Here is a 24,424-nt window from a genome sequence, read left to right on the forward strand (position 1 = left end):
GCCAGGTTTGACAGTGAAACATCGAAGGCTGTCTGTACGAAAACGAATGCTAGACGATTCCTTATCGTATAGTCCTTGATGTCCACGCCCTGTGCGATAGAATAGCACCCGTTGTGTTCAAAAACGTCAGATGGCCTTCCCCGATCCGACGTGTCTATTAACTTGTTGTTTACCTTCCCTTCCTGTTCTGAATGTATGGCCTCGCCAATTTTCACCAAGTACCGATATCTCTGATTCATTCGATTCGGATAACATTAGGTTAATATTAGGCTAAATTAGGTTAAAACACAGGCTAGGTTTCATCGAAGCCCAGTGCGTCTGTTTTAATGGCGCAAATCATTGATTGATGAATCAAAAACATTGTCAACTTTATCCAGTTTATTTAGTCTTCAACATTAAAAAGAGCAAACAGAAACATCTACTGATGCGGTGGCCACCAGTCCAAAGCCCAATCAAAATGTGCATACGTCGTGCATTTGACGTGCTCCATCGAATCGTTCCCGTCGCAAGGTGTGCAGTGCCTCCTGTTGGGCGTGCCCGGTCTATCAATCCAAAAGCTGAGCGCCTTTTGCGTTTTGAAAAAATGCTCATACGTGTCAGTCTCCATGCCGTACGTCACATCGTAATTCGGATCCTGCTTGTCCGTGTACGCCTCATTCTTAGTCGAATGATCCACACGATGGCGGAAGTTGGGCGGGAACCAATCGCGACCGTCGCGGTCATGGAACATGTAAATCCTGTTGGCATTACCGGATTCCCTGTCCGTGTATCTGTTGGAATCGAGTTCGTTTTCCACAATGCAGCGCAGGTACCGATAGCGATCCTTGCAAAACGTGCAGACCCGTCTCTTGTCGAAACGGCAATTGCGCACCGTTAGCGTATTGACCCACCATTCGATGCTGAAACCCAAGAGTTGAACGGCCACTTGTAGGCGTTCGTACGAGTTCGGTGGGTAGCGTCGAATCAAATCGATGGCTTTCGTGTTGGTCATCTCGTACGACGATAAATTGCCAATGATGTTTGGGACGCGATTCGGAGCCGCAGTTGGACACGTGACCGGCTGGCAATTCCACGCAGTGCACGGCGGATGAGTTGGACATGGTCGACATGCCTGAGCTGGAACGCTGGCGCAAGGGATGGGCGGACAAGTCGGTGCGAAATTGCAAAGAGGTAAATTATCAGGTGGGGCAGGGCAGTTGGTTGGAGCAACTGGTGGGGGGCAAACAACGCTAACATCGACCTTGTTATCCATTACAGCATTGTCGGTGAACGGTTGGGCTGGAACACAGAACACGTAGTAAACCACCAGTCCGGATGCCGCCATTAAAATTAATCCGATAACAACGAAAACGGAGACTGGTTCTTACAACGGCCATTTCCCAAGTTGGTCTTTGTATTTGGTGAAGACATTTTTTGGGGGGATTTAAAACGCTGGATTTTATTTTCAACGGCAGTGTCATTTCATGTAGAAAACAGATGTGAAGCTTTGATTGGCAAGATGGGTTGGCGTTACAATTCGTTTAGTTCGTATTGAAAATATGCCCTGGTGTCAGTGAATGATTGACGTTTCGTTTAAACGGAATAAAATCGACAAATTTCAGTTGAAATTAAAAACAATGAAACAGAAATAATATGCTATTTATCCATTGTCCAAAGAGATGGGTCATCTTCTCATTACTTTCAATGTTCCGATAGTACACCACCGACCCCGTTTTTAACGATATGTCTCTCAATAGATGGCTTTAGTTGTAATAGGTCGGAGTAGATGGCGTTAATAGGGATTTAACACAGGTTTTGGAGTGGCTCAGAAATGTTTGACACATTTTGCCAGTTTGAGCCGGTCCCGAAATAGTGTTTTTGGAAAGCTGATATAAAGGCAGATTCCCACGTAATTTTTCTTGATTTTTAGGTATCTTATTTACGAAGGATTGAAGTAATGAAACCGAACTTTAGGCACAGACTAAGATTAGTCTGTGCTTTAGGTTTGCCGAATGTGTTTCTTAATAGATGATAGATGGCGATTGCTGTAATAGGGATTTAACACAGATTCAACACAGGTAGGGGGCAGCTCAGCCGCAGCAGGTAGGGCTGGTTGTTGTGGAGCTGGTACCGAATTGGTGTTTTTGGAAAGTTGACGTAATAGCAGATTCCTTAGGAACGTTTTTACGATTTTTAAGTGTCTTATTTACGAAGAACGAAGCTATGAAAATCAACTTCAGGCTTGCGATGTTTGTGTCCGTCGCTGGATAGCGTTTAGCTTGGAAAAGAAACATTTTGTGTCAGATAAAGTAACCATAACCATGGTAATCTATAAGCTAAAGAGCTATAAGAAAGTTTGTATACCTGTAACCGGTTTTTACGAAATTGAAACTTATTTATGAATGATATGGCGTGTTGATTGGAATAGGAAAAGTTTTGTAAATTGATTGGAAGGGGAAAGGTTTTGTAAACAGGTTGTTTGTCAACCAAAAAGTCGCCGGTAAGGTTTCATGTATTTATACAGTTTTTATTTTGTCGTTTTCTGTAGCTTCTTACTCCCATTTGAAGAATTGACAACGCATGTCGTTCTGTGTGTCAGCAAGGTTTTTAATAATTTCGATGTCACAGAAGAATCATGGTAAAATGGGGAAACCACCATTTTGCGATCAAATCTCCAAACCGTTATTGCATCTATGTGGAAAAGAGAGCTTAAAATGTGTCAGCAGCTAGCCTCCTTACAAGAAAAAGTAATTCATATGGATACACAGTATTCAAAACAGCTGGAAGCATTAAGACAGAAATGAAGTTCAAAGTTTTTTCGTTTCATTTTGACAATATTATTTAGTCTGTGGTGGCATTATATACCTTATTTGATATGTGAATATTTTTTGGAAAGTGTTAAAACTTCTCAGAAATTAGATTTCGAGGAGTTACATAACAAGTGCAAGAAGATTGAACGAAATGTGAAAGAGCAACACAAGAATAAAATACTTCCAACCTCAACTCAAGAATCATCAAACAAAAGAAAATCCTAAACAGGTATTATATGAATTCTATCTTGTTTTTGGAGGTATGTTTGATGTTGGCAATTCTTTAGATCTTCTTTGAAATGGCTGAATGTGAGGTGAACATTCTAAAGTCAAAACAGGAATTCAGACTGACTATTAAACGTTTCCGTCTAAAATCGACAGGCACTGAACATAATGTTTAAAGTTTGGTCTAACTACATTATTGCTATGGTTGGATTTGCATTTCCTCAGTAGAAATGTAACGCTACCGATGCTGCAATTCTGATGGAAACGCTCAAATTCAGCCTTCAGTCGTCCATGTATACAATAACGGTAGATGGCTGATTTTTTTGTTCTTCCACTCCCACCTGTCCCCGTTCTTTCTTTTTTCTTTTTCCGTCCGGAGCTTACAAAAACTGATTGGGAATGACAGCTATTTCTAATTCAACCGTTATGGAGCTGTAAAAACTACAAATGATTTCCGTTGGGGTTCAAGAAAATTTGATAGACCTATTCCATGGCAGTGAAAATGGTATGCAGAAATGGTATGCAGCAACTTAGAGCGGGTCAAAGTACGAAAGCCGGAGATTGATTCCACAATCTTCAGCTTTCCAGGCAGACACCCATCCACAAAGCCATGGGTGATAGATGATATAAAAATGTGTTGATAAAAAAATTTATTTTTTAGGTTATTGATTGCTGAGTCAGAGAACAATATGTAAAATCTGACATTCTAGCCCTCGAAACCTCAGCTGACCATATGCTTCAACAAGAGTATAACGCAATTATAATTTTGAGGAGGTAAACATTGAAAACAAACAAATCAGACATTTTTTAGTTGGCTTTTTTACTTAATGATATTGTTACACTTAACTTTTGAAAACATGGAAGTGTATGTTCAGGGTTAAGTTAATGAAATGGCTGAGCCGAAAATGAATTTCACATTACTTTTGAACAGGTCCCAACTCAGTTTACGCCCGGTTTACGCAGAACATGCCCCACTTTACGACCCAGCAATCTTTACTTGTGGTCTTCCAGTTCAGGGAATTTGTTATGCTCTTATGCATGCAATTACTCAACAAAGAATTAGGTAACCAATTCTGTTTCATATCAAATTTTTATTATTCAAAACATTTCACAGCAGTATTTAACATGCCAGAAAAACAATTATGTCATAAAATAAGCAGCAGTGTATCGATTACGTCCGGCGTATGTTAGGGCGTAAGATCGTGCTCGTGCTGGTAAGCGGCGAAATCGATTCCGCCGTTTGTGCTACCCTTCTCCATAAAGCACTTCTACAGGGTGAGGACTCGTCGCGAGTGCAGACCATCCATATCGATAACGGTTTCCTGTGTAAAGATGAATCCGAGCAGGTCGTCACTAGTTTACAGCAACTCGGGCGCAATCTTCGGGTAATTTGAGATACTTTTCTAGACCGTTCAGAATCTTATGATTGACCAAAATGTGATACGAGATAAATGGATACGTCGTCGTTTCACATATCTCAATTTCTACGGTTTAAAATACTTGTTCTATGACCGAGTATTTTTTTTTTTTTTTTACAGACAGTGGTTTCTCATTTCTTCTTCATACTAGCGATCAGATTTGATGTTTCGAATTGTTTTAAGTTGTTAAAGCAAGTTTGACCTTCTACGATGCTTTCGCCAACGTGCATGGTCGCCAAACTTTGTCCTTGTGTTGGACTGTGAATCCGGAAGGAAAACGTCAAATAATTTGCGATACGTTTGTTAAAGTGACAGATAGTGCGACTAACGATTTAAATCTTAATTGGGAAAATCTACGTCTCGGACGAGGTATCAACCTTCTCTTTTTTTACATGTATTATATTGCCTAATATTCAATTTAATCACATATGAAAATGTCACAGGTACTTGGATGCCGGATTCAATTGGACTCTTTGTGCGCTGATGCCACAAATACTCTTAATGATTCCGAAATGGTTCGTCAATTGCGCCTTCACGGTCGTGTAGTAGAACCTAATAAAGGTAATTGCATTAAGGTGTTTCCTGCGTTATGGCATTCTAGCAATATCTTACTCTTTTCGCAATTTTCCCCAACAGACTTCCATAAAGATGAAGTAAGAGCCTTAGGTCGCGAACTGGGTCTGCTCGCAGAATTACTAATGATGAACTACTAATCATAATGTCAATCGCGTTTGCTACGTATTCGGAAAGGCTGAATCGGTGGCAAACGTTACACCTACCTTCTTAACGAGTAACATTTTGGCAACTTTGAGGGAAGCGGATTATTTGGCATATAAAATATAACAGGATTCGGGTTGCCATAAGAAGCTAGCCCAGATGCCCATCGTCTTGATCCCTCTTCACTTTAATCACGATTCGAGTCAACGCATTCCATTATGCCAGCAATCGGTCGTTTTTCCACCATTCTTTTCACAGGATTTGATGACTGGACTTCCTGCAATTCCTGATACTTATCTGCCCCAAGAGGTACGTAAAAAGTGGTACATTTTAAAAACTGATTTTGGTGTAAACATGGATACCGCTTGTTAGGTTGTAGAAGTTGAAGCCGTCTCAAATGTTCCAGGAATTTCCAGGGTCTTGCATGACCTGACGGCAAAACCACCCGGGACAACGGAGTGGGAAGGATTTGATTTACGAACTTTACTTAGGCAAATGATCTCCGCACTCTTTATAGGACGCGGATACAGAGTTGTATCATTGACCAGATTTGGATGGAAATATTATGAACAGTGGATTCTGTATAGACTTTTGAAATTGAAAATCAATCAGCTTTACCTTAAGTGAAAATCTCTTAAACTCGCTTTTTAAGAGGAGTTCATGTGATAACTTGTTGACTATTCCTTAAATGTACATGCACATTTGTTGGAAATAATGGGGGCAGTTGTTTTTCGTCGAACTAGGTGGGTTGTTGTTCCTCTCCTTTCTGAAACTACCCTTTTTTGCCCTATTATTAATCTAATTCTATTGGAAACGTTCGGATGTCGCCCAAAAACAAGCGGCCATTTGAGGCGTTATGCCATTTCCTGAAATTGAACATTCAGAAAATGTGGTATATGTTCGCAACTTGTTAAGATTCATTCAGAGTGGTACCATAAAGTATGACTGTAGGAAAGGGTACGTAGGCTTCTAAAAATTAAAAACAGCTCTGACGTCTTTTGCAGCTAGCCAACAATTTGCATAACATAAAAAATGAGCAGTATTATTCGAAAAATTTCAAATACTTTTCTTGCATGCGTTAGGGTGATGCAGCTATTATTCCGTGTTTTTTTTTTTTTTTCGCTATTAACAGTACAGGCTGACACTACGAGCAATGGCAGTTTTTGTTACAAATGTTTTAGCGCCTCGTCTTGCAACTAGTACTTGATATGCTAGGTTTTTATGTTTTAAATTGGAATTCAACTATTTGAGATCAGTAAAGTTCAAGCACTTAAAAGCAAGAATTGTACTGTTTTCGAAGTAAAATCTATTTCTTTCTTCTAATTCTTTCTTTGGGTTTCAGGAAGAAAAACTAGATGGCGTTAATGTTCGTCTATGATAAATATTGCCAGTGACAACTAAATTGGTGTTTGTTACGTTTCTACCCTGTTTAGTGTTTTAAAGAACTTTTCATCAGATATTAACGATATGATATAATCTGTTCAGTATTGCTATCGTTGTGTATGTATTGAAAAGCAAATCCTTAAAATAGATTGTTTTTTGTATGTGGTAAAGTAAAAGGTCAGGTAAAACAAGTAAAAGTAAGTGAAAGATCACTATTAAATAGGATTGAATTTTGTAACTATGCCAAGGTAACAAGCCGTCTTCTGGTAGAAATTCTTATGCCTTACGCCTTAGTTGTTACTGGTTGTCTGCTGAATGTAGATTACAATCTATTTTAAACATTCTCTTGGTTACTAAACTCAGATATGCCACCTATTTTTCACGATTATTTGCATGGTTGACCCTCGATTGTTGTTTGAAGGTGTATTGTCACCAGACATCCTTTGAATGGTACAATATGTTTGCATGTTATTTCTTTCAGTTCAATTTTCTGTCACACAAGGTTTTCATTCTCCAGGTAAACCCACTATCAGCAGCCTTACAAAGTTCTTCATAAATACAACCCCTGAGAAAACATTATCGTTGGAAATTGTTTTTATGTTGTGGTTGGGTTCTCCACTTTTATTATCCATTTGCAATTTTCACACTACTTCATTATCACCATGGTATGTCAATTGCTTGAGTTTTGTTGGAATAATTTTTTAGGAAATTTTTACCTACTTTTGGAAAACCTGCTTAACCTTAACTTAACTTTTGGAAAACCAGAAAAGGGATTCTGGAAATTGATAATTTCTAATCTACACTGGTAATCAGGTTTATTTTTACATGTATAACATAGATCTGCATTAATGTTGTTTTGCTTTCCCACAAGCAGATAACAATATTTAATATATTTACGTTTCAGAATGAGCTTCGAATTTGAAGTTGAGTGTTTTATCAGATTACAGATTCCGACTGAAAATCAAACAATTTCCTTCTACAAATGGATTTTGAAGTATTATGTGCATGTGCATGTGGTATTATGTACTCTATGATGTAAGGACTATTGTGTGCTGCATAATGTTATTTCTTTATGGAATCAGTTCATTCAATTTTAACCTATTTTTGTATTCAAAATATTGATCTTTGGGAAGCCTTTAATTGGTGATCTACAAAAAAAATGACCATAGAAGGTATTAGTTACAGACAAATAGATATTCAGAATTTTTAACTGAACATTTTTTTCTTCAATTTCAGGAAGTTTTTGCAGGATCTGTTATCGGCCGTCTATGTTATGCAGTAATTGGATCTGCAGTTTAGTTATAGTAGAATTTATGTAAGGCAAGTTTCTTAATTTGCTTCAAGGATTTTTTTTTTTACATTGATATGTGTTCGTTTTTTCGACCTAGATGAAAAATGATGTTTGATTGGAAAAAGTTCCTGATTGAGACAAGAGATTTAAAAAAATGATACTGTTTGGAAGGACGACCGGCAATTTCAAGATTCATTTATTTCCTTCTACATTATACTATTTATAATTTTTAAAAAATTGAATTGTATATCTGGGCTCCCTTCTTTTCTGTGGTCCCGTTTCCCCTTGACTCGTAATAAGCCCGTAGGGGGTCATGCCCCTACTGTGATCAGCAGTAAAGGTTGTGAGTGCGCTGTCCGGAAAGGGGACGTGGGGGTCCTCAAGTTCGATGATATCATTGGAGGGCGAAGAGGCTACCCACAAATCCGAATTAACGGTTAATCGCTCACGTAAAAACTTGTCCGAAACCTTCCATCCTCTTCCGGCTTCTCTTAGCCACTCCCCGGGTAATCTCCCCGGGGGTTCAATTCAGTGAAATTTGTTGTACATGTATGTTGTACCAACAATAAAGAAAATGAAAAAAAAAATTTGTTTTGTCTAAATTCTTTTCCGTCTGTCCGCTACTCTCTTGACATAAAATGTCTTTGGATCTTCTCGCTTGCCGAAGTTTTGTAAAGCAACCGAGCATTACAATGTTGATGAAATAGCCAGTCCTGGCTGGGAAACGAACCTCAGACTTTAAGAATCCCAGGCAAGCACTCAACCAATGTGCTATTAGTGTTTATAATAACAGTTGTCGACTTTGTTGGCATATCTACTTATGCACTACAAACAAGGTTATTAAGGAATAAATTGCTGTCGTTATTACGTTAAAGATGGCCTAATGGAAAAGCATTGGACTCATGTTCTTGTGGTCAAGTGTTCGATCCCCAACCAAGTACCTACATATGATCACGGAAATAAATTCAAATTTAAAATATATGTAAAAGTCTTTATTGTCCCTCCATCCACCCACACATCCACCACAAATTTTTACATTTTGCAATACAATACAACACAATACAAAACCTACATAAATAAAACTAACCCGTTGGCTGCCACGCCACTAAATCTACGCTAGCTACATCGCTATCTAATGGATAGCGACCAAGGGGGACTTGTCCTACGACAAATCCGGGCTGACACGATGACAGAAGCCTTTGTGAGAATGTACACTCCAGACAACTATCAAAGCATCGAAAAAGGGAAAGTCCCTACTGGTACATTGCCTCGACGATCGACTTTGAGCCACACGGCTTGTGCAACTGTCCCACCCATGGCATATAGACCATTGAGTAGAACAGCGCTGCCGGACCCTAACAAGCTTTAAAAAAAAGGGGGATCAAAGAGGGTGGCAGCCAACGGGTTAATTAACAATACACAATTACACATTACTAAATTCAACGATACCACAAAGACGAGGCGGTGAAGTGAAGAGGGGGTGACCAAGAGGCGAAGACGAGACGACGGGTGAAGTGAAGATGGGGTGACGGGCGAAGCCAAGACGGAGCGACGGGCGAAGCCAAGACGGAGCGACGGGCGAAGCCAAGACGGAGCGACGGGCGAAGCCAAGACGGAGCGACGGGCGAAGCCAAGACGGAGCGACGGGCGAAGCCAAGACGGAGCGACGGGCGAAGCCAAGACGGAGCGACGGGCGAAGCCAAGACGGAGCGACGGGCGAAGCCAAGACTGGGTGACGGGCAAGGCGAAGAGATGTGTTGGCTGTTAAAGTAGAAATAAAGGGAGGCTGTGAATATATTGTTTGCTAACCGTTAACAATACAACAAAGAGAAACTGTCTGCTTTTACCAGATTAAAAATTACATGAGATGATGAGTGGGCAAAGAGTATAGAAAGACTTGAGGTATTCCAATTCAAGGATTTTGCATTGTTGGAGATCTTCCTTCGAGGCCAGCATTCTTTTCATTTTAGATACATGAGCTAGAAAAAAAAGCACAAACATGCCAATTTGATTCTGATTGCATAAATATAAGTCTAATACCTCACCTTGCAACTAAAAATCCTGCCACTTGATAGGCTAAGTAGAAATGACGAGAAGATTGTTGAAATTGCACTTTCAGATCAAAACTGAGAGGACATGATGAATGAGTAAAGAGTAGCAGAAAGACGTTATTGTCATGATGGTTTTCCAACTCATATGGTTTGTGTCATTTCTAGCCTTTCCTCACAGTTCTTTTGCTATTTAGGTTTCATCAACTTTTTCTGAAAAGCAGAATGATGGCTATTGAATTTTAAGTGCTAAAATTTATGTCTTATACCTCTCAACGTGAAATAGAATAGCATGATGGGAATGTAAAAGTAATAGTTTGAATCTGGCAGCTGGCATAGCTGATCACAAGTTTACCCGTTGCACACAAAATAGCCCACTTGATTTTTCTCACTCCAAAAACACAGGAATGAATGAAACACTCAATAGTTGCAATCACACAATTTAATTTTATCTAACTTATCAATGGAATGTAACATAGTTCACAAATATTCAAACGTGGTTTCACTTGTCACACACAAAACAAAGACAGAGGCGCAGTCGCGCCATCTGTTATCCTAATATACAACCAACGCGAGTTACAAGGAATTGCTCAACTTCAGTCATGGGAAAAGTGACACCAGAGCATTAATTGGCAGTCGCATAAAACAGCAGATAACGAGGGAAATAGTATATGTACAAATGTGATTTTAAAGACGTTCTTATTGGTTGCAATGATCTCTGCCGTGTGTGTGTTCTTTCAGTAGTGTGTCCGGAGTATTGCTACTGCATCAATTCATGGTTGGAAGTTGACTGAAGTCTAACTCGTAAAAGGACACCTCGCTGTGTCATGGCAGTCAAATTCTGTCATCAGTTTCTTCAAAGACTTCCCGTACTTAAGGATATCCGCGCACATCAGTGTCATTAACCTAACTAGAAAACAACAGATTTCAACATGTGGCTAAGGAAATGAATTCGTAAGATTACTTCTCAAAGTCGCCTACCTCATTGCTTCTTCCTCAACTTCTATGAATCGTTAATTTGTTAGCCTATGCTATAGTTATGCCCAGTTCCTGACTTCCTGATGAGTTTTCTTTTACCAAGTAACACATCACCAATGGGAAACAAAAAAAAACTAAAAATAATTTAACTCCACGATGAAAGGGAACGTTTTGACTAAGATCCAGCTCTATCAGAACTTCCCGTGGTTCGTTTCGCTGCTTATAAATGTGATATTAATTATTTCTTATTGTTTTCTATAGCTATGCAAGGTGTTAAATCCCGTTCTTGAATGCGCTGCGGGAAAATATTGACAGGACTTACCTTCAAATCTTTTTTTCCCGAAACCTTTCAAATGGGATAAGTTAGCCTGCTATCTACGAGTTATGGCCAATTTTAACCCGCACTGATCACTGCAATACTTCCCGAACGAGACGTATTTTATACATTTAGGTCCATAACAGTAGATAATCAAAGATCGTTTCAAGCGAACTGTCAAGTAAAATCTGTCGAGGAAATATAATAAAATTTGACAATTTATCTTTAAGTGCACGATAATCTGCCCAAATACCGTTCGCTTATTCCGTGCTCGACATTTTTAAAACCGGTTTAACGTCAATTTTCTCTACTCCCTCTAATGTTTCAACCTTATTACTGCTAAATGAGATGCAGTTAAAATCAAAAGAAAACTTGACATATAAAATAATAATACATTTGACAATATAAAATAAATTAGACATAATTCAATACAAAAGTTACCTTATGGGCAAAATAAAGACAAACTCAGCACGCACTGCTGACGTAGTTTTCCATGACAATAGTCGCATTAGCTGCAGTTCTCCATTTCATTCAATTTCCCGGGTGGGGGGTCATATACTTTTTCCTTCCTGACTTATTATTTTTCTTTCTTGTTGTCTCTTCTTTCCATATGTTTTCCAGTGTTTCTGTTTGTATTTGATAGTTGAGTTGGGATCCATTTACCTGGACAGAATTGTACAGCTTTGCTGTAAGAATAGGTAAGAGATAAAGATATAAATCCAATGGACAACAACAAAAATCCTTTTAGATGAAGCGGAACTCCTCCTCAGTAGTTTCTATAAATTATGATATCAAATGCTACGGTGATGTGAAGACACCCAACAAGAAATCTCCGAAACGTAGTGTTTAGTTTGCCGATTTTTCGCATATGGCGTAAAATGAATGCTGAAAGAACATCATAGTTTACTTAGAATCCAACATTGCAAACTACCGTCACGGAAATGTTCGGCTACCAACATGCCAATCTCTTTACTGACTTTTTACTTTACTTTCAATCTGCCTTGCCCCGACATCTTTTTCAAGAAGAAAAAAATCTCTTTTCGATTTCATTCAAGCACTATGAAAGGGGAACGCGACATTGGACTCCCCAACAGTGGCCCCGGAGGGTACCCCGACACCAGCCCCCGACAGTAGCCCCACCCGACACCAGACCCCCCGACATTAACCCCCACCGTTTTTTCAGGGGGGCTACAGTCGGCGAAGAGGGCGACACCACCCCCCCTGGCAATAGAAGCGGGGACGCCTTTGTCGTGTAGGCATACGACACCAGGCCCCCCTCTTAAACTCATTCAAGGTACGGGGGCCAGTGTCGTAGTATCACACGATACCAGCCCCCAAAATTAATTCAATCGAAGGGTGTCGCAGTGGAGTCGACAACAGTCCTTGTCAGTGATTTAAATAAAATTAATAAATAAAATTAAAGGTTGTGTTAATATTTTTCAAATATTGATTTCTTTAATTTAGTGTTTTGCAATTTTTTGTAACGTAACGACGTACGTGTAATGTAACAAACGAACACTAAATTAAAGTAAATCAATATTTGATAAAAAAAAAAAAAAATTTTTTTTTTTTTTTTTTATTTTTTTTTAAATAAAGACAAGGGGACTGGTGTTGACTGCCACTACAAAAAACATAAAAAAAAAATAAAAAAAAAGGGGGCTGGTGTCGTATGCCTACACGACAAAGGCCCCCGCTCCTATTGCCAGGGGGGCTGGTGTCGCCCTCTTCGCCGACTGTAGCCCCCTGCAAAAACGGTGGGGGCCAATGTCGGGTGGGGGGGACTGGTGTCGGGTGGGGCTGGTGTCGGGGTACCCTCCGGGACCACTGTTGGGGGGTCCAATGTCCGCATGCCCTATGAAAGGGAATAATAAATTATCTACATCCAAAACATGCCGGTAAACGTCCAAATCTGCGCAGGTTTTTATGTCCTCTAGAAAGAGGAAGATCAAGAGATTCAATTGCAATCATTAAGTCGCCGACTTTAAGTGGATGAGCCTTAGGTAGGCGAGCCTAGAGTAATTCGTACAACTCGGATGCGTTAACAGTACGATTCTCGTCAGCCCAACTCAAGGAAGACTCGCTCGTATTGTACAACATTTTGTCGTTTCCGAACATTGTATCCAGTAATGATCGAAGGCGCTTGAATCAGTCGATTTCATTTAACACGGAAAAACGTTTACCATCCTAAAGTTGTAAAAAAAAAAAAGGTAAATGTCAAATCGATAGTTGTAAGCAAATCTTTTTTTGAGCTTCATTGCCTGAGCGCTGTACATGCGCAGACTTAAATATCCTTCGTGACCCATTTCAAAAGTTTTCGGAACAATACAATATCACCATGATCCATTTGAGAGTGTTGACTCATCTACCATGAAAACAAAACCAAATGACAGTTGTTTATTGAGTTTTTAAATATTTAGATGGACACTTAGATACCTCTCAACTGTTGGTATAGGGAGATTTTACCAGACTTTATCTTCTGAGAGAAAAAAAGAAGCATGATCGATGAAATCAGATCCCGTAAATTTAAGTAACGGATAAACGGAAAAACCGGTGACCTTTGGCTCAAAAACACTGTGCTGGTTTAACGAAATGACGATTTCATCCACAACGCTGACAATCAGATGCAGTTGAGGAATCATAATGAATGTTTCTATCAAAGAATGTTGCTAGTCCATCTCCTGTAGCTGGCATGTGTTTAAAAAAACGAATAAATAAAAGCTTGATTCTTACCAAAATTGTTATGATATCCGCCAGCAGTGAGTCCTCTTTGTCTAAATCCTTAATAGACACGAATGATCCACGAAACTGAAAAGAAATTAAACAAAGATACGATGATTCTGCATGCAATTATTCACTTTCTCGAGGCAATTTTAGTTTAGCTCTGCCTTGCAGAATGGGCTCGTATCGACTGGTTTCCATATTCAGATTGACACATTCAATTGCTGTAAACGTACGAATAAAGTTGGGAAATTTCATACCAAACGGGCTAGAAGCCAACTGGATGCGTCCGAGTTGCTCGCTTTCAACCACTGCCACGGACGTATCTCAGTTTTTAGCGTAACCGCGAGACCTAGCAAGTTCACGATAATTAATAAGATTAATTCGAGGTCTTTAAAAAAATTAAATCACCTCAATCCTTTAGGTGTCTTCGACGTAAAATATTCAACCAAAAATTAACCAGCACAGGTTTTTTAAAGTTCCGTACCGAAAATGATAGCGATCAGATCGTTGGTGACGCTTCCCATTTTTCGAACTCAGACAAACAATAACATTACCTTTTGCCACAATAAAATACATCTAAGGAATAGCTGAGCCAAATTATTTTAGTACCAAAATGTGAAAAAGAACCTTCCATAACAGTCTAATAAGAATTTGTCAGAATAAAAGCAAAACTTACCAATAATCCAAACCCACTACAATGCAATATTAAGTTAGGTTATTTCTTAATGAGAAGAGGAAAATACTCTGGCATTGAAAAGATTCTAAGAGAAATAAGATAAGATTTAGTATTTTATCAAGGTTTCTACAAACTCTTCCAGATTTTTTAAATTTTTTTACAATGAAGGAATCTTCATAACTTAAATGGCTGATCATTTAATATTTCAATATTTTCCCTAGTTAAGAGATATCATAAAGATTGGTGCAAATATAAGCAGAGCTTACCAATAATCAGATCCATCACAACAGCAACATCAAGTTCAGTTGTTCCTTCACAGGTAGAGGAACAAAAATACACTGGTAGCAGAAAGTTTCTAAGAGAAGAATGGTTAGATGAAGTATTTCTTCCCAATATCAAAAAGCTGTTTCAGACTTACTAAAATTGTTTCCATTGAAGAGATCAACTTTTTGACAGCAAATCTCCATAAGTTTGTGTCATCACCCCACATAAATTCAACTTTACATGTCACCTGTCAGTACTTAAACTGTACGTGTAAACCCTTTGTGGAATATCAACCATTTCATTGAAAGCAACATAGATGGTGGGACATCAGTTAACATTTTTAAAATGTAGCAAGCATGGATTGCCATTGGGAGACCAGGTTAGTTTATTATTTCGAGTTTCCAAGAAACGTTTCTCAGCTCAACAGAACCTGACAACGAGACATGCATTACTAATTAAGTTAATAATTTTGTCGTTCCAACAAACGTACCCTTACTACTATCCAACAAGAGTTGATTCATGTAAACGTTTTCCACATAATGTTTCAAATGATTACGTGATATTAATCACTCTAGCATTTTAAATACAGCTATAATAAACAAAATTCAGTTTCTTGGCCATGTGCTACTCAAATGGCGGCCACTTGCAGAGACAAGGCAAATTTGCTACTTTCTTGCTCCTTCGCAGTGCTTCCACGGCTGAAAAATAATAATCCCTAGCTGAGTTGCCAGATCTCATTTTTTACCCGATTTCAAAATCTAAAAATCCCTAGATTTTCCCTAGATCGATGTTGCCATAATTCCTCTTTTACCCCTTTTCTAGCGCTCGTCCCCGCGCCGATCGGGGAGCATTTTAGTCGATCCGGTGCGGGGATAATCTTAATCGGGGAAGCGATTTCGGTGCTCGGTGCGGTGATATCGGTGATCGGTGCCTTCCCCGATTATCAATGAATAGTGATCTAAATTGGCAGTTGCCCTGCGGCCAACAAGAACAAAATGTGACCCTAGTCACGTGATTCTCGTTGGCCTATCAGAACTCAAGGTCACTGGTAAGACTAACCCCTTATGGCTGAAGCGGTGCTATCGGTGCAGCACCGATTATAGCACCATTCCGCACCGAAAAAAGAAATCCCCGCATCGAACTTCCCCGATTCATTTTAATCGGGGAAGCTTAGTGGTGTCCCCGATTAGAATGTGATCGGGGCTGAGCCGAGGGATCGGCCCCGACCCTAAACGGGGCGCATTTTTCCAATCGGGTTTCTAAATTCGGGATCGGGGCGGGGTGTTCGGGGCTCAGGGTGAAAATTTTTGAACCCTGATCTCAATCGGGGTTGTGTCAGGGTGCCTAATCGGGGATGCAACCCCGATTGCAATCAATTGATCGACGTAAAAACACAATCGATCGAGTCGAAATCGATTATTATGTTTGCCCCGGTTGCCCCGATAAAAAACCGACCCAAATTTGTAGTTTGAATTCAGGCGCCATTTTTGAAAATGGTGTCGGGGCAAGTGGGTTAACCTCGATTTTTGCCCCGCCCCGCCCCGCCCCGGCTGATGAAATGGCACCACGATTCAGCCCCGATTGCCTTTTCCCGGGGCGGGTGTGGTTAACCCGATTAGGGCTAATCGGGGCCGATCCCTACCTATAATCGTCGCCAGCCGTCGCCGAGACGCCGACTTTCGGTGAAATTGATTACAAATTGCCAAATTGGATCGGTTATGTCCAAGTCAATTGATTAAATTTTTTTGCATAATTAGTTAATTACACTACAGTAGCTGAATTATATCTCCAGTTAAAAATTATGCAATTAAATGAAAATCCGTGCACAGGTCGGTTCTATAACTGGACCGGCACTGTAACAAATTCAAAAGAAAACAAATGGACGAACGACGCCAACATGGTCTCCACGTACGTACGGAGAGGTCCGTACCAGAAAACGGCACCATTTCCAGGGTTTTCATTGGCTCAGTGGGATGGTCACGTGACCATCCTTTCAAGCCACGCAGTGGTGGATAGGCCCCGAAATTTCAGCAGCCGCCGTCGCATTTGAACCGGCAATTGTTTTTTTTTCCTCGTTTGTTGTCATTTTCGTTTTTAATGGCGACCTGCTGTCATTTAAAATGAATAAATATATTACTTTTAGAAAAGGGCCGACCTCTCGTGAAGAGAACGATGGAATTTATAGATTCGGCTGGGAAACTTGTCGAGAAAGGTATAATTATATTCTTATATCATCATGTTCATCATGATCTCATATTCATATATTATGTTTCCCTAGTACAAAACGTGTTTTAAATACTCTTTTTTACTTTTTCAGCTTTTTTGCTTTTTTAGATAAACTGACACGAGAGTTTGGTACCTTCTCAAACAGGCATAATTTCAATCTAATTAATTGTATCTGAGATTTTTTTACCAGATTTTTTTACTAACAGGGTTTGTACAACTTCAATCTGGATAAAAGTAGATTGAATTCTAATAGATTGAACTCCTTCTATATTTACTGCAGGAGCCCTCACTTTTTGCCAAGAAACAGGAGAATAAAGACTTCACAGTATTTCCGGTAGAGGGTGTGGCCTCCTTCACGCCGAGCACGCACACGACATTGAATTACATTATATCCTGCGCCTATAGTTTTGACTGTCGTTACGTAGTCTAATCTTCAGCCCGTGTTGTAACACATCCTTTTTGTAGCCAGCCAGTCGTCAATGACGAATCATGTTCCGGACCATAGTCAACTTGCCTATGGCATCACTGATTTAAGCGAAGCCTTTTTTTTTTTTTTAGTTGTTACGCAATAAACAAAAATAAAAAGGTTGGGATGCGTGCCTGCGGGCAACTCTGCGCGCGCACCCAATTCTGTGTGGATGCGAATGAAACAAAAGAAACGTGTTCACGAGAAATGCAATTCAGTCCTATAGAAGGCTCCCATTTTCTCTGGATGGCCTCAATTGCAAACATCCCCCTTCCTCATCCATGCATCCGGAGAAATTTAATGGAACCGCGATACGTGTGGCTTGACGACAATTAGAAAATTCAGTAGACGCATTGAGCTTTCTGCTACGAATTTGAGAAGGACCTCTTGGGAAAATGTAGAGAAATTTTCATTAAACCGAAACGAGCACAATGGCCTATAGTTTTAACAGTAAAACTTAGTAGCCTGAAGCGTCCAACCTCCCCCTTCCTTTTCAGCTTTTCCGCCTCCATTGTAGGGTGTGTGTTCCGTCACGTAGACTCAAATATGTGAAACCTCTATGGACTAGACCCCTAGACGTGCTACAGACAAGCCTCCAGTAACAGCTAGTCGTTAGAACTGGATGGTTCTCTTTATCATTTTTTTTTTTTTGAAAAATTCCTTTCTTTTTTTTTTCAAGCGTTACTCCGAATCAGCTCTTATCTCACATTCCATTTAATTTGCTCCGTGTCTTCTAGTTGTTTTTAAGTCCGTACGACAATTGTAATTTAAAAACAATTTCAATTCTATTTTCAATCAACATTTGCCGAGGATTTCCCATTAGTTGTGCGAGACATAATCGGTTGAACCGAATTCGCATTGCTTTCCAATAACGTTTTGCCACTGTTGGATTACATCTCCGCTCGCATTTCGGTACGTTGTTTAAAAGGTTTGGTTTTACTACGTCGTAGTCGTTGAATCGTAGCACAATGTTTAACGTGTGCTCCACGGTATTGATTTTTCTTGCGAACCAAGTGTTATCGGCGTATTTTGGTTTGGGAATCCAATAAGCCTGGGTCCGTAAGAATGGAAGGGGGAAATGACAGGGTGACGTGGCCCCCGATGGACTGCGCCCCCCTCTGTTTGTTTTGTTTGTTCCACCCTTGCATCCCCTTTGTACCCTTGCCTTTTTTAAAAATAACGTTCAAGTTCCCCGTAGAAATCAACGTGATTACTCAAGTGTTCTTCGTAGCAACCTAATGCGCAACGACAAAAGCAAAGCGAAGGAATAGATTCAGAGTGTTTAACGACGGTTGCCTGTGTCGGGTAGTATTTAATGCCTTAAACGTATTAATTACATTTAGCAAACCTCAACGTCCAACATCTTTTTATTTGCCATCAACATGACATTCTTATTTTGTTCTGCAGGTGAACTTGAGAAATGTCAAACTTACGATCAACTTTGCAAAGAGCCTTATTGCTAGCCAACCAGACTAGCCATGGCCAAAAAGCCACCATGTGCAATATTGCTGTGCCACCTAAATCAAGACCGACGCCAGATGCCTCTAAATTTGAAAACAACATTGTCACATCGCCGTTTAATGATTGCAAGCTCCACGACACGTCGATGGTCCAAATGCTTTTCGAAAGTGCCAGCCGCTGGCCCACCAAAATCGCAACGGTAGGCTGCCAATTCTTTGTTGTGGTACGACATGCATTTATTGAATATTAATTTTTACGATTGAATGTTGCAACAGGAATGCGGAGTAACTGGACGTAAATACAGTTACGAAATGATGCGCCAATTGATTCGCCGTTTCGGCAGCGCGCTGACTCGAATGGGATTCCAAAAGGGCGAAGTGTTTGCCATCATTTCGCCAAACATTCCAGAATTCCCTATCGCGTTGTATGGAGCCTCCGGTGCCGGAATGCCCGTCTCTTTGGTCAACCCTACCTACACTGCTGGTGAGTGCAATTAGACACTTACGTTTACTGACGCACAAGAGATTTAACAGTTTCATTTGATTGCTCTTGAACAGAGGAAATGGCTCGTCAATTGTCCATCAATGGCGCCACTGCTCTTTTCGGTGTTGCACCGATGGCAGCGACACTGAAAGAGGTGGCCCGTCTTTGCCCAACTATTCGACGCGTCATCCTGTTGGGTCCACCTCAAGAAGGAATCGTCTCTTTCCAGGAAATGGCGCAAGATTCCGGTGATCTTTTCAACGAAAACCTCGACGTAAGATGAATAATCTACTTGAAATGAATTTGACAATATTAATAATTCTTCTACAATATGCAGATTAATGCTAAAGAGGATATCTTCCTGCTGCCCCACTCTAGCGGAACATCAGGTAATCAATTCAAATGAATAGACAATCACCCCAAAACAAACACGCTAACCAAATCCAAATAACAGGTTTACCCAAGAGCGTCATGTTGACCCACTTCAACATGAGTTCGAACGTCATGCAATTCTTGGAACCTGGCGGCACCAATCACCAACTGGCTACATCCGAATACCAAGACACTTACATCTGTCTTCTTCCCTTCTTCCACACTTACGGCATCACGATTCTAATGAACACTGGATTCGAAACAGGCGCTAAATTGGTGACACTTCCTCAGTTCGAAATTCAGAGTTTCTTTAAAACCATTGACGATCACAAGGTATTTTCAAGTCAACATTTCATTTGGACGTCATGCTTCACTAATAGCGACACACAATTTCGAATCGGATGTCGATACAGCCGACTGCGTTGCACATTGTTCCGCCTCTAGCATCTCTTCTCGCCCAATATCCGGCTCTAAAAACCGAATCCTTCAGCCGTTTACACACAGTTTTCTGCGGAGCGGCTCCATTAAGCGTCCAGACGACGGTTAATCTCCTCGAACGTCTTAATGTTCCAAACTTGAGTCTTCAAGAAGGTCAGTTTTTTTTTCTCCTATCAATGATAACGCCCCCATCAGATGAACAATGACATCAAAACTATTTTGAAAAGGTTACGGACTTTCGGAAACATCGCCCGGAATTCTAATGTCTCCATTAGGAAATGTCAAGCTCGGCTCTTGTGGTTCTCCCATTTCCAGATCAAAGGCCAAAATTATCGATCACCAGGTTGGTGATGACGCTTTGGCACCTTACCAGCAAGGTGAACTCTACGTCGCTGGTCCGCAGGTCATGAAGGGCTACTACAACAATCCCGAAGCCACCAAAGAAATGATTAGCGAGAGGACGGTTGGCTACGTACTGGCGATGTGGCCTATTACGACGAAGAAGGCCATTTCTACATCGTCGACCGATTGAAAGAGCTCATCAAAGTCAAAGGATTCCAGGTAAAAAAATCATTGTATTCTATGCACCGTTTTATTAAAAACTGAGATCAAACTGAAATATGACAAGGTTGCTCCGGCTGAGCTTGAGGATATCCTGACCAGCCATCCGGCTGTGGCCGAAGCTGCTGTTATAGGAATCCCGGACGAACAGGCAGGTGAACTTCCACGGGCTTACGTTGTCAAGAAAGCTGGAATGGATTCGGTCAGCGAGGCTGAAGTCGCAGCTTACGTCAATTCCAAAGTATCGGCCCACAAACAAATCAAAGGAGGCATCCAGTTCTGCATGGCGATTCCTAAAAATAACATGGGCAAGATTTTGCGACGTGAACTGCGATCTCAATTTGCTAATGCAAAGTAAATTGCTCAATGGCGTATAGGAAACATTTTTTTAAAACTGCCATTGTTTTTTTTTATCAACTGCGCAATACTCGTTCGCTATCTGATCAACACCGTGCAACACCGTTGCAACCACATCTCTCCTGTAGACACCCATGTGACTCTTTCTTCTTTTAGGGTTTAAAGAAAAAAACAATGTGATCATTGACTGGACAATAATCTGACCGAAATACTCAATGAGTAGTGTAGGTGTACGTATAAATAAAAAAATGTACCATAAAAAAAACGTGTGCCTTCAACAACAACAAACAGTTGAATATTTTAAATATCAATCAATTGTGATGAGTTTCGTTCATTCAATTTGTGCACAGAGAAACGATAGGTTGTTCACTCCTCTGCTTAGTTATTTCACCTCAATTATTCATGATTTCATCTGAACTCTCTCGTTCAACTGCTTGAAAAGGCTCAATCTTTAAACAAATGAAAGGGGTACGTGTAAGGAACAACTTCCAGCGCGTACCAAAAGCTTGGAAAACGTTGTCCATCACAGATGTGCGATCGATTAAATGACGTTGTTCTTCACAAGGAAAATGAACCGACAGTTTCATAAACTGTTTGAATACAAATATCAAAGCTGGAAAAAATTCGTGATAGGACTCAATGACTCTGTCACGTTATCCGCGAGGCACCAAACAAAACTGGGGTTTTTCCATTGACATCATCGATATAGAAACAACGTAAATAATCCCTTTTTTATTTTTCACGTTCTCAGCCAACATAGATATCAATTTTCCCAAAAGAAAAATAAGAGTTTAATCTCAAAAAAACAAAAAACACGTCAGCTGTTTAGGTCTGACCAGTCCCGTTTCAATACGAATTACGTGTGGGAAAACAGCTCCCTGTTTTCGTCCAAGTGAAAAACAAAATCGTTTACGTCAACAGTTAAGGAATATCCCGGCTGTTTTTCATAGCTCCCTTATTGCTCAATAAGAAGCCTTGGATGTTTCTGCTTAACTCTACGAGCTGCTGAACATTCTTTTGATTTTTCCCGTAGACAATTCAAAAATGATGAACGCAATTCTTGACAGTGAATGTATACAGGGTTGTCTCCCTTATTTGAGTTTCTCTTGCACGCGTGTCTGGATTCACGTCACGAATTTCGAAACGCTTTTTAAAATCCGAAATGCACGCAGGTGCATGAACGTAGAAGAATGTCATAGAGCCTGTGCAGTTGTAAACGACAGGTTGTCGTAATAGATTTGAACAGTTGTTGCCTACGTGCCTGGTATACGTGCACGTTAGAAACAGATGCAATCAGTTTCGACCTTGCAGTTTACTGCGCTTATTCCGCACATATCTATACGTTTAGCTATTTTCATTTTCTACGTATCATGTAATACCTCGTTCTGATTGAAGCCAATTTCTCGTCGATCGTGTTTACATATTTGCGCAGCAAACATTTGCCACACGCAGTTTTCGTTTGTTTATTATAACTGCCAACAGCCTGAAGCATATAGATACACGATCGTTTGATAACTGATCGAATGTATACCAGTTTAACAGATATGCAATCGGGTTTCAATGTAATCTTTGAATCATTCCTTTATACCGTTGTGTATTGATTGTAAATTAACTATAAGCTACACTCACCAACACCTGCACCTCGTACATATTTTTAAATGTCATAAAGATTTCAATAAAGAGCGGTAGAAGTTTATCCAGAATCAAGCGGTTGATCCGATGGGTCCGTACTTGATATTGCCATAGGTGACCCTAGGATTGGGATTGCTGTAGACAGGACAAGGACCATAGGGTGGTTTGTCTAACCAGCCCATGAAATCGGGATTTTTAAGGTCTCCCCACAAGCCCATGGTGAGGACCATTCCCTTTTTCAAGCCTTGCGTCATACTGGCCGATAGGCCGCCGAGATTATTCAGCCCGTAGTAACGGCAATAAGCGTCCGACACCGAGTTGAAATTCCCCCCAACCTTGCGGAACACAATTTCAGACAGACATTAGCATTTATTTTCCGGGATTACGTACTACTATATACTTGAAAAACGTATTTACCATTACCGTAGGATTAGGAATTATCCTCCCGTTTTGCTTGTAGAAGCGCTGGATCTCTTTCAAATTGCCCGTGTCCTTTCCATCGACGGTGACGAAGCGAGTGACGACCGTGAAGGGCTTCGTAGTGTCAACGCTGAACGTTCTACCGCGTCCGTAAAACTTCGTTTGGCCAAGTGGATACGGCATGAAACCGCAGCCTGTAGGCTCGCAATATTGGGACGCGTTGCAGGTGTGAGTGGCTAACAGAGTCGTCAAACTATTGGATTCGATGATGTCTAATTCGTGGCAAGTCGGCTTGTTGGTGGAAGCTAACTGGGCATCGCAATAGCCCGTGCCATACACGGGTCCTTTGTAGCCATAACGTGCTGTGCCTCCATCGGCTTCCATTGCGACGAAGAAGAAGGCGGCGTTCAATCCACAGCCGACGGTGGACAAGTCGACGTCGAAACTCAGTTCTCGATTCAACAGATAAACCATCTGATAACTAACAATTGATTTCACGGCGAGATCGTCAAATTTTGCAACTGCATTTCTTGAATGTTGCATGTACTTACCTGTTGGTGCCGGGACCGGTGGTCAAATAAATGCGGGGTCCCGGAGCATTGGCCACGTAGGTGAGGTTCAGATGAGTGCGTGAAGGCGACACAGTCAGCCCAAACAGAGTTTGATATTCACTAACTGTGGGAATCTGAAAACATCATTTGGAAAAAGAAATTCAAGGGTCTCAAAATTGCAACAACATCCATTCTACAATTAACATTAAATTTGAAGAGTATACCTTGTCGCAACGCTTGGGATCGTAGCAGAGGTTGTAGTAGACGCCTCTCCAGTTGTTATCGACAACCAGCCCAGTAGCTAGGGGTTGACAGTTACCTAAACTGCTACATACTTGGACGGTGAAATCAAGGGCTCCCGTTGTACGAGCCTGGTTCAAATCATTTTCGACTGCATCGTTGGCAGACGAGCAATGGGCTAAGGCTAAAATGACTAAAAGAAACATGACAACCAGTTCAAGAAAATCCAATCGTTTACAGAAAAGCTTGAACTCGTTATACGAAATGTATACTGTCTAGTTACTAAGGACGGTCAGGAACTACACTGAACATTTCCCCCCATAAATTCTTCCATTTGTTTGCCCTCAAACGCAGATGATTAAGTCTGGCCGTATAACGTCCCTGGTTGCCA

At 40.6% G+C, this 24,424-nt stretch overlaps 3 protein-coding genes and 3 long non-coding RNA genes across 34 annotated transcripts; 2 read left to right on the top strand and 4 right to left on the bottom strand.

The window, feature by feature from the left end:
- Window positions 1-172: 172 nt before the first annotated feature.
- On the bottom strand, window positions 173-1,460 carry LOC123475582. Its single transcript, XM_045178456.1, has 2 exons — window positions 1,409-1,460; window positions 173-1,356 (listed from the first exon to the last, which is right to left on the bottom strand). Exons 1-2 carry the CDS (start codon window positions 1,458-1,460, stop codon window positions 419-421), a joined length of 990 nt encoding a protein of 329 aa, XP_045034391.1. The 3' UTR covers window positions 173-418.
- A 424-nt stretch (window positions 1,461-1,884) lies between these two features.
- LOC116927788 lies at window positions 1,885-8,162 on the top strand. 19 transcript variants are annotated; one of them, XR_006650689.1, is made up of 14 exons: window positions 1,893-3,018; window positions 3,077-3,532; window positions 3,676-3,788; window positions 3,946-4,077; window positions 4,147-4,399; window positions 4,553-4,801; window positions 4,876-4,993; window positions 5,069-5,458; window positions 5,522-7,197; window positions 7,298-7,337; window positions 7,407-7,567; window positions 7,666-7,704; window positions 7,769-7,847; window positions 7,921-8,162. It is a non-coding gene; the product is annotated as an uncharacterized LOC116927788 (long non-coding RNA). The 19 variants fall into 19 exon arrangements; XR_006650702.1 differs by having other exon boundaries at window positions 1,885-2,303; window positions 2,528-3,018; window positions 5,522-7,567; XR_006650698.1 differs by having other exon boundaries at window positions 1,890-3,018; window positions 5,069-5,222; window positions 5,279-5,458; window positions 5,522-7,567.
- Window positions 8,163-8,842: 680 nt separating this feature from the next.
- Window positions 8,843-13,349, bottom strand: LOC123475521. Of its 7 annotated transcripts, none has more exons than XR_006650711.1 (7): window positions 11,607-11,742; window positions 11,419-11,504; window positions 10,853-11,353; window positions 10,141-10,781; window positions 9,869-10,084; window positions 9,671-9,802; window positions 8,843-9,584 (listed from the first exon to the last, which is right to left on the bottom strand). It is a non-coding gene; the product is annotated as an uncharacterized LOC123475521 (long non-coding RNA). The 7 variants fall into 7 exon arrangements; XR_006650714.1 differs by having other exon boundaries at window positions 11,419-11,501; window positions 11,607-11,741; XR_006650713.1 differs by having other exon boundaries at window positions 11,419-11,536; window positions 11,607-11,724.
- Window positions 13,350-13,418: 69 nt separating this feature from the next.
- LOC116929175 lies at window positions 13,419-15,542 on the bottom strand. Of its 5 annotated transcripts, none has more exons than XR_006650707.1 (9): window positions 15,317-15,542; window positions 14,981-15,256; window positions 14,829-14,917; window positions 14,563-14,647; window positions 14,295-14,440; window positions 14,144-14,235; window positions 13,896-13,970; window positions 13,599-13,815; window positions 13,419-13,527 (listed from the first exon to the last, which is right to left on the bottom strand). It is a non-coding gene; the product is annotated as an uncharacterized LOC116929175 (long non-coding RNA). The 5 variants fall into 5 exon arrangements; XR_006650706.1 differs by having other exon boundaries at window positions 14,295-14,462; XR_006650705.1 differs by having other exon boundaries at window positions 14,295-14,473.
- Window positions 15,543-18,158: 2,616 nt separating this feature from the next.
- On the top strand, window positions 18,159-21,455 carry LOC116929156 (probable 4-coumarate--CoA ligase 1). The gene is given in 10 exon segments (XM_032936314.2): window positions 18,159-18,430; window positions 18,926-19,178; window positions 19,255-19,462; window positions 19,537-19,736; window positions 19,800-19,851; window positions 19,917-20,167; window positions 20,248-20,425; window positions 20,500-20,726; window positions 20,729-20,833; window positions 20,901-21,455. Coding segments are annotated over 9 exon segments (1,752 nt in total). The 5' UTR covers window positions 18,159-18,430; window positions 18,926-18,938; the 3' UTR covers window positions 21,192-21,455.
- A 1,312-nt stretch (window positions 21,456-22,767) lies between these two features.
- LOC116929160 (probable endo-beta-1,4-glucanase celB) lies at window positions 22,768-24,351 on the bottom strand. Its single transcript, XM_032936318.2, has 4 exons — window positions 24,018-24,351; window positions 23,794-23,927; window positions 23,246-23,723; window positions 22,768-23,157 (listed from the first exon to the last, which is right to left on the bottom strand). The coding sequence occupies exons 1-4, from the start codon at window positions 24,237-24,239 to the stop codon at window positions 22,894-22,896; spliced, it is 1,098 nt and encodes a 365-aa protein (XP_032792209.2). The 5' UTR covers window positions 24,240-24,351; the 3' UTR covers window positions 22,768-22,893.
- Between the last annotated feature and the right edge of the window lie 73 nt (window positions 24,352-24,424).

This window comes from Daphnia magna, linkage group LG8 (assembly GCF_020631705.1).
Source record: "Daphnia magna isolate NIES linkage group LG8, ASM2063170v1.1, whole genome shotgun sequence".
In the NCBI taxonomy this organism is placed as follows: Eukaryota; Metazoa; Arthropoda; class Branchiopoda; order Diplostraca; family Daphniidae; genus Daphnia; species Daphnia magna.

What these genes read in the sequence shown, in the direction of transcription:
- LOC123475582 (XM_045178456.1), bottom strand. Translation starts at nt 1,460, where the DNA reads ATGACACTGCCGTTGAAAATAAAATCCAGCGTTTTAAATCCCCCCAAA. An exon ending in TTTAAATCCCCCCAAAAAAT is followed by an intron (nt 1,357 to 1,408) that starts GTCTTCACCAAA and finishes TGTAAGAACCAG; the next exon opens with TCTCCGTTTTCGTTGTTATC.
- LOC116929160 (XM_032936318.2), bottom strand. Translation starts at nt 24,239, where the DNA reads ATGTTTCTTTTAGTCATTTTAGCCTTAGCCCATTGCTCGTCTGCCAAC. An exon ending in ATCCCAAGCGTTGCGACAAG is followed by an intron (nt 23,928 to 24,017) that starts GTATACTCTTCA and finishes TGATGTTTTCAG; the next exon opens with ATTCCCACAGTTAGTGAATA. An exon ending in GGATAATTCCTAATCCTACG is followed by an intron (nt 23,158 to 23,245) that starts GTAATGGTAAAT and finishes GTGTTCCGCAAG; the next exon opens with GTTGGGGGGAATTTCAACTC.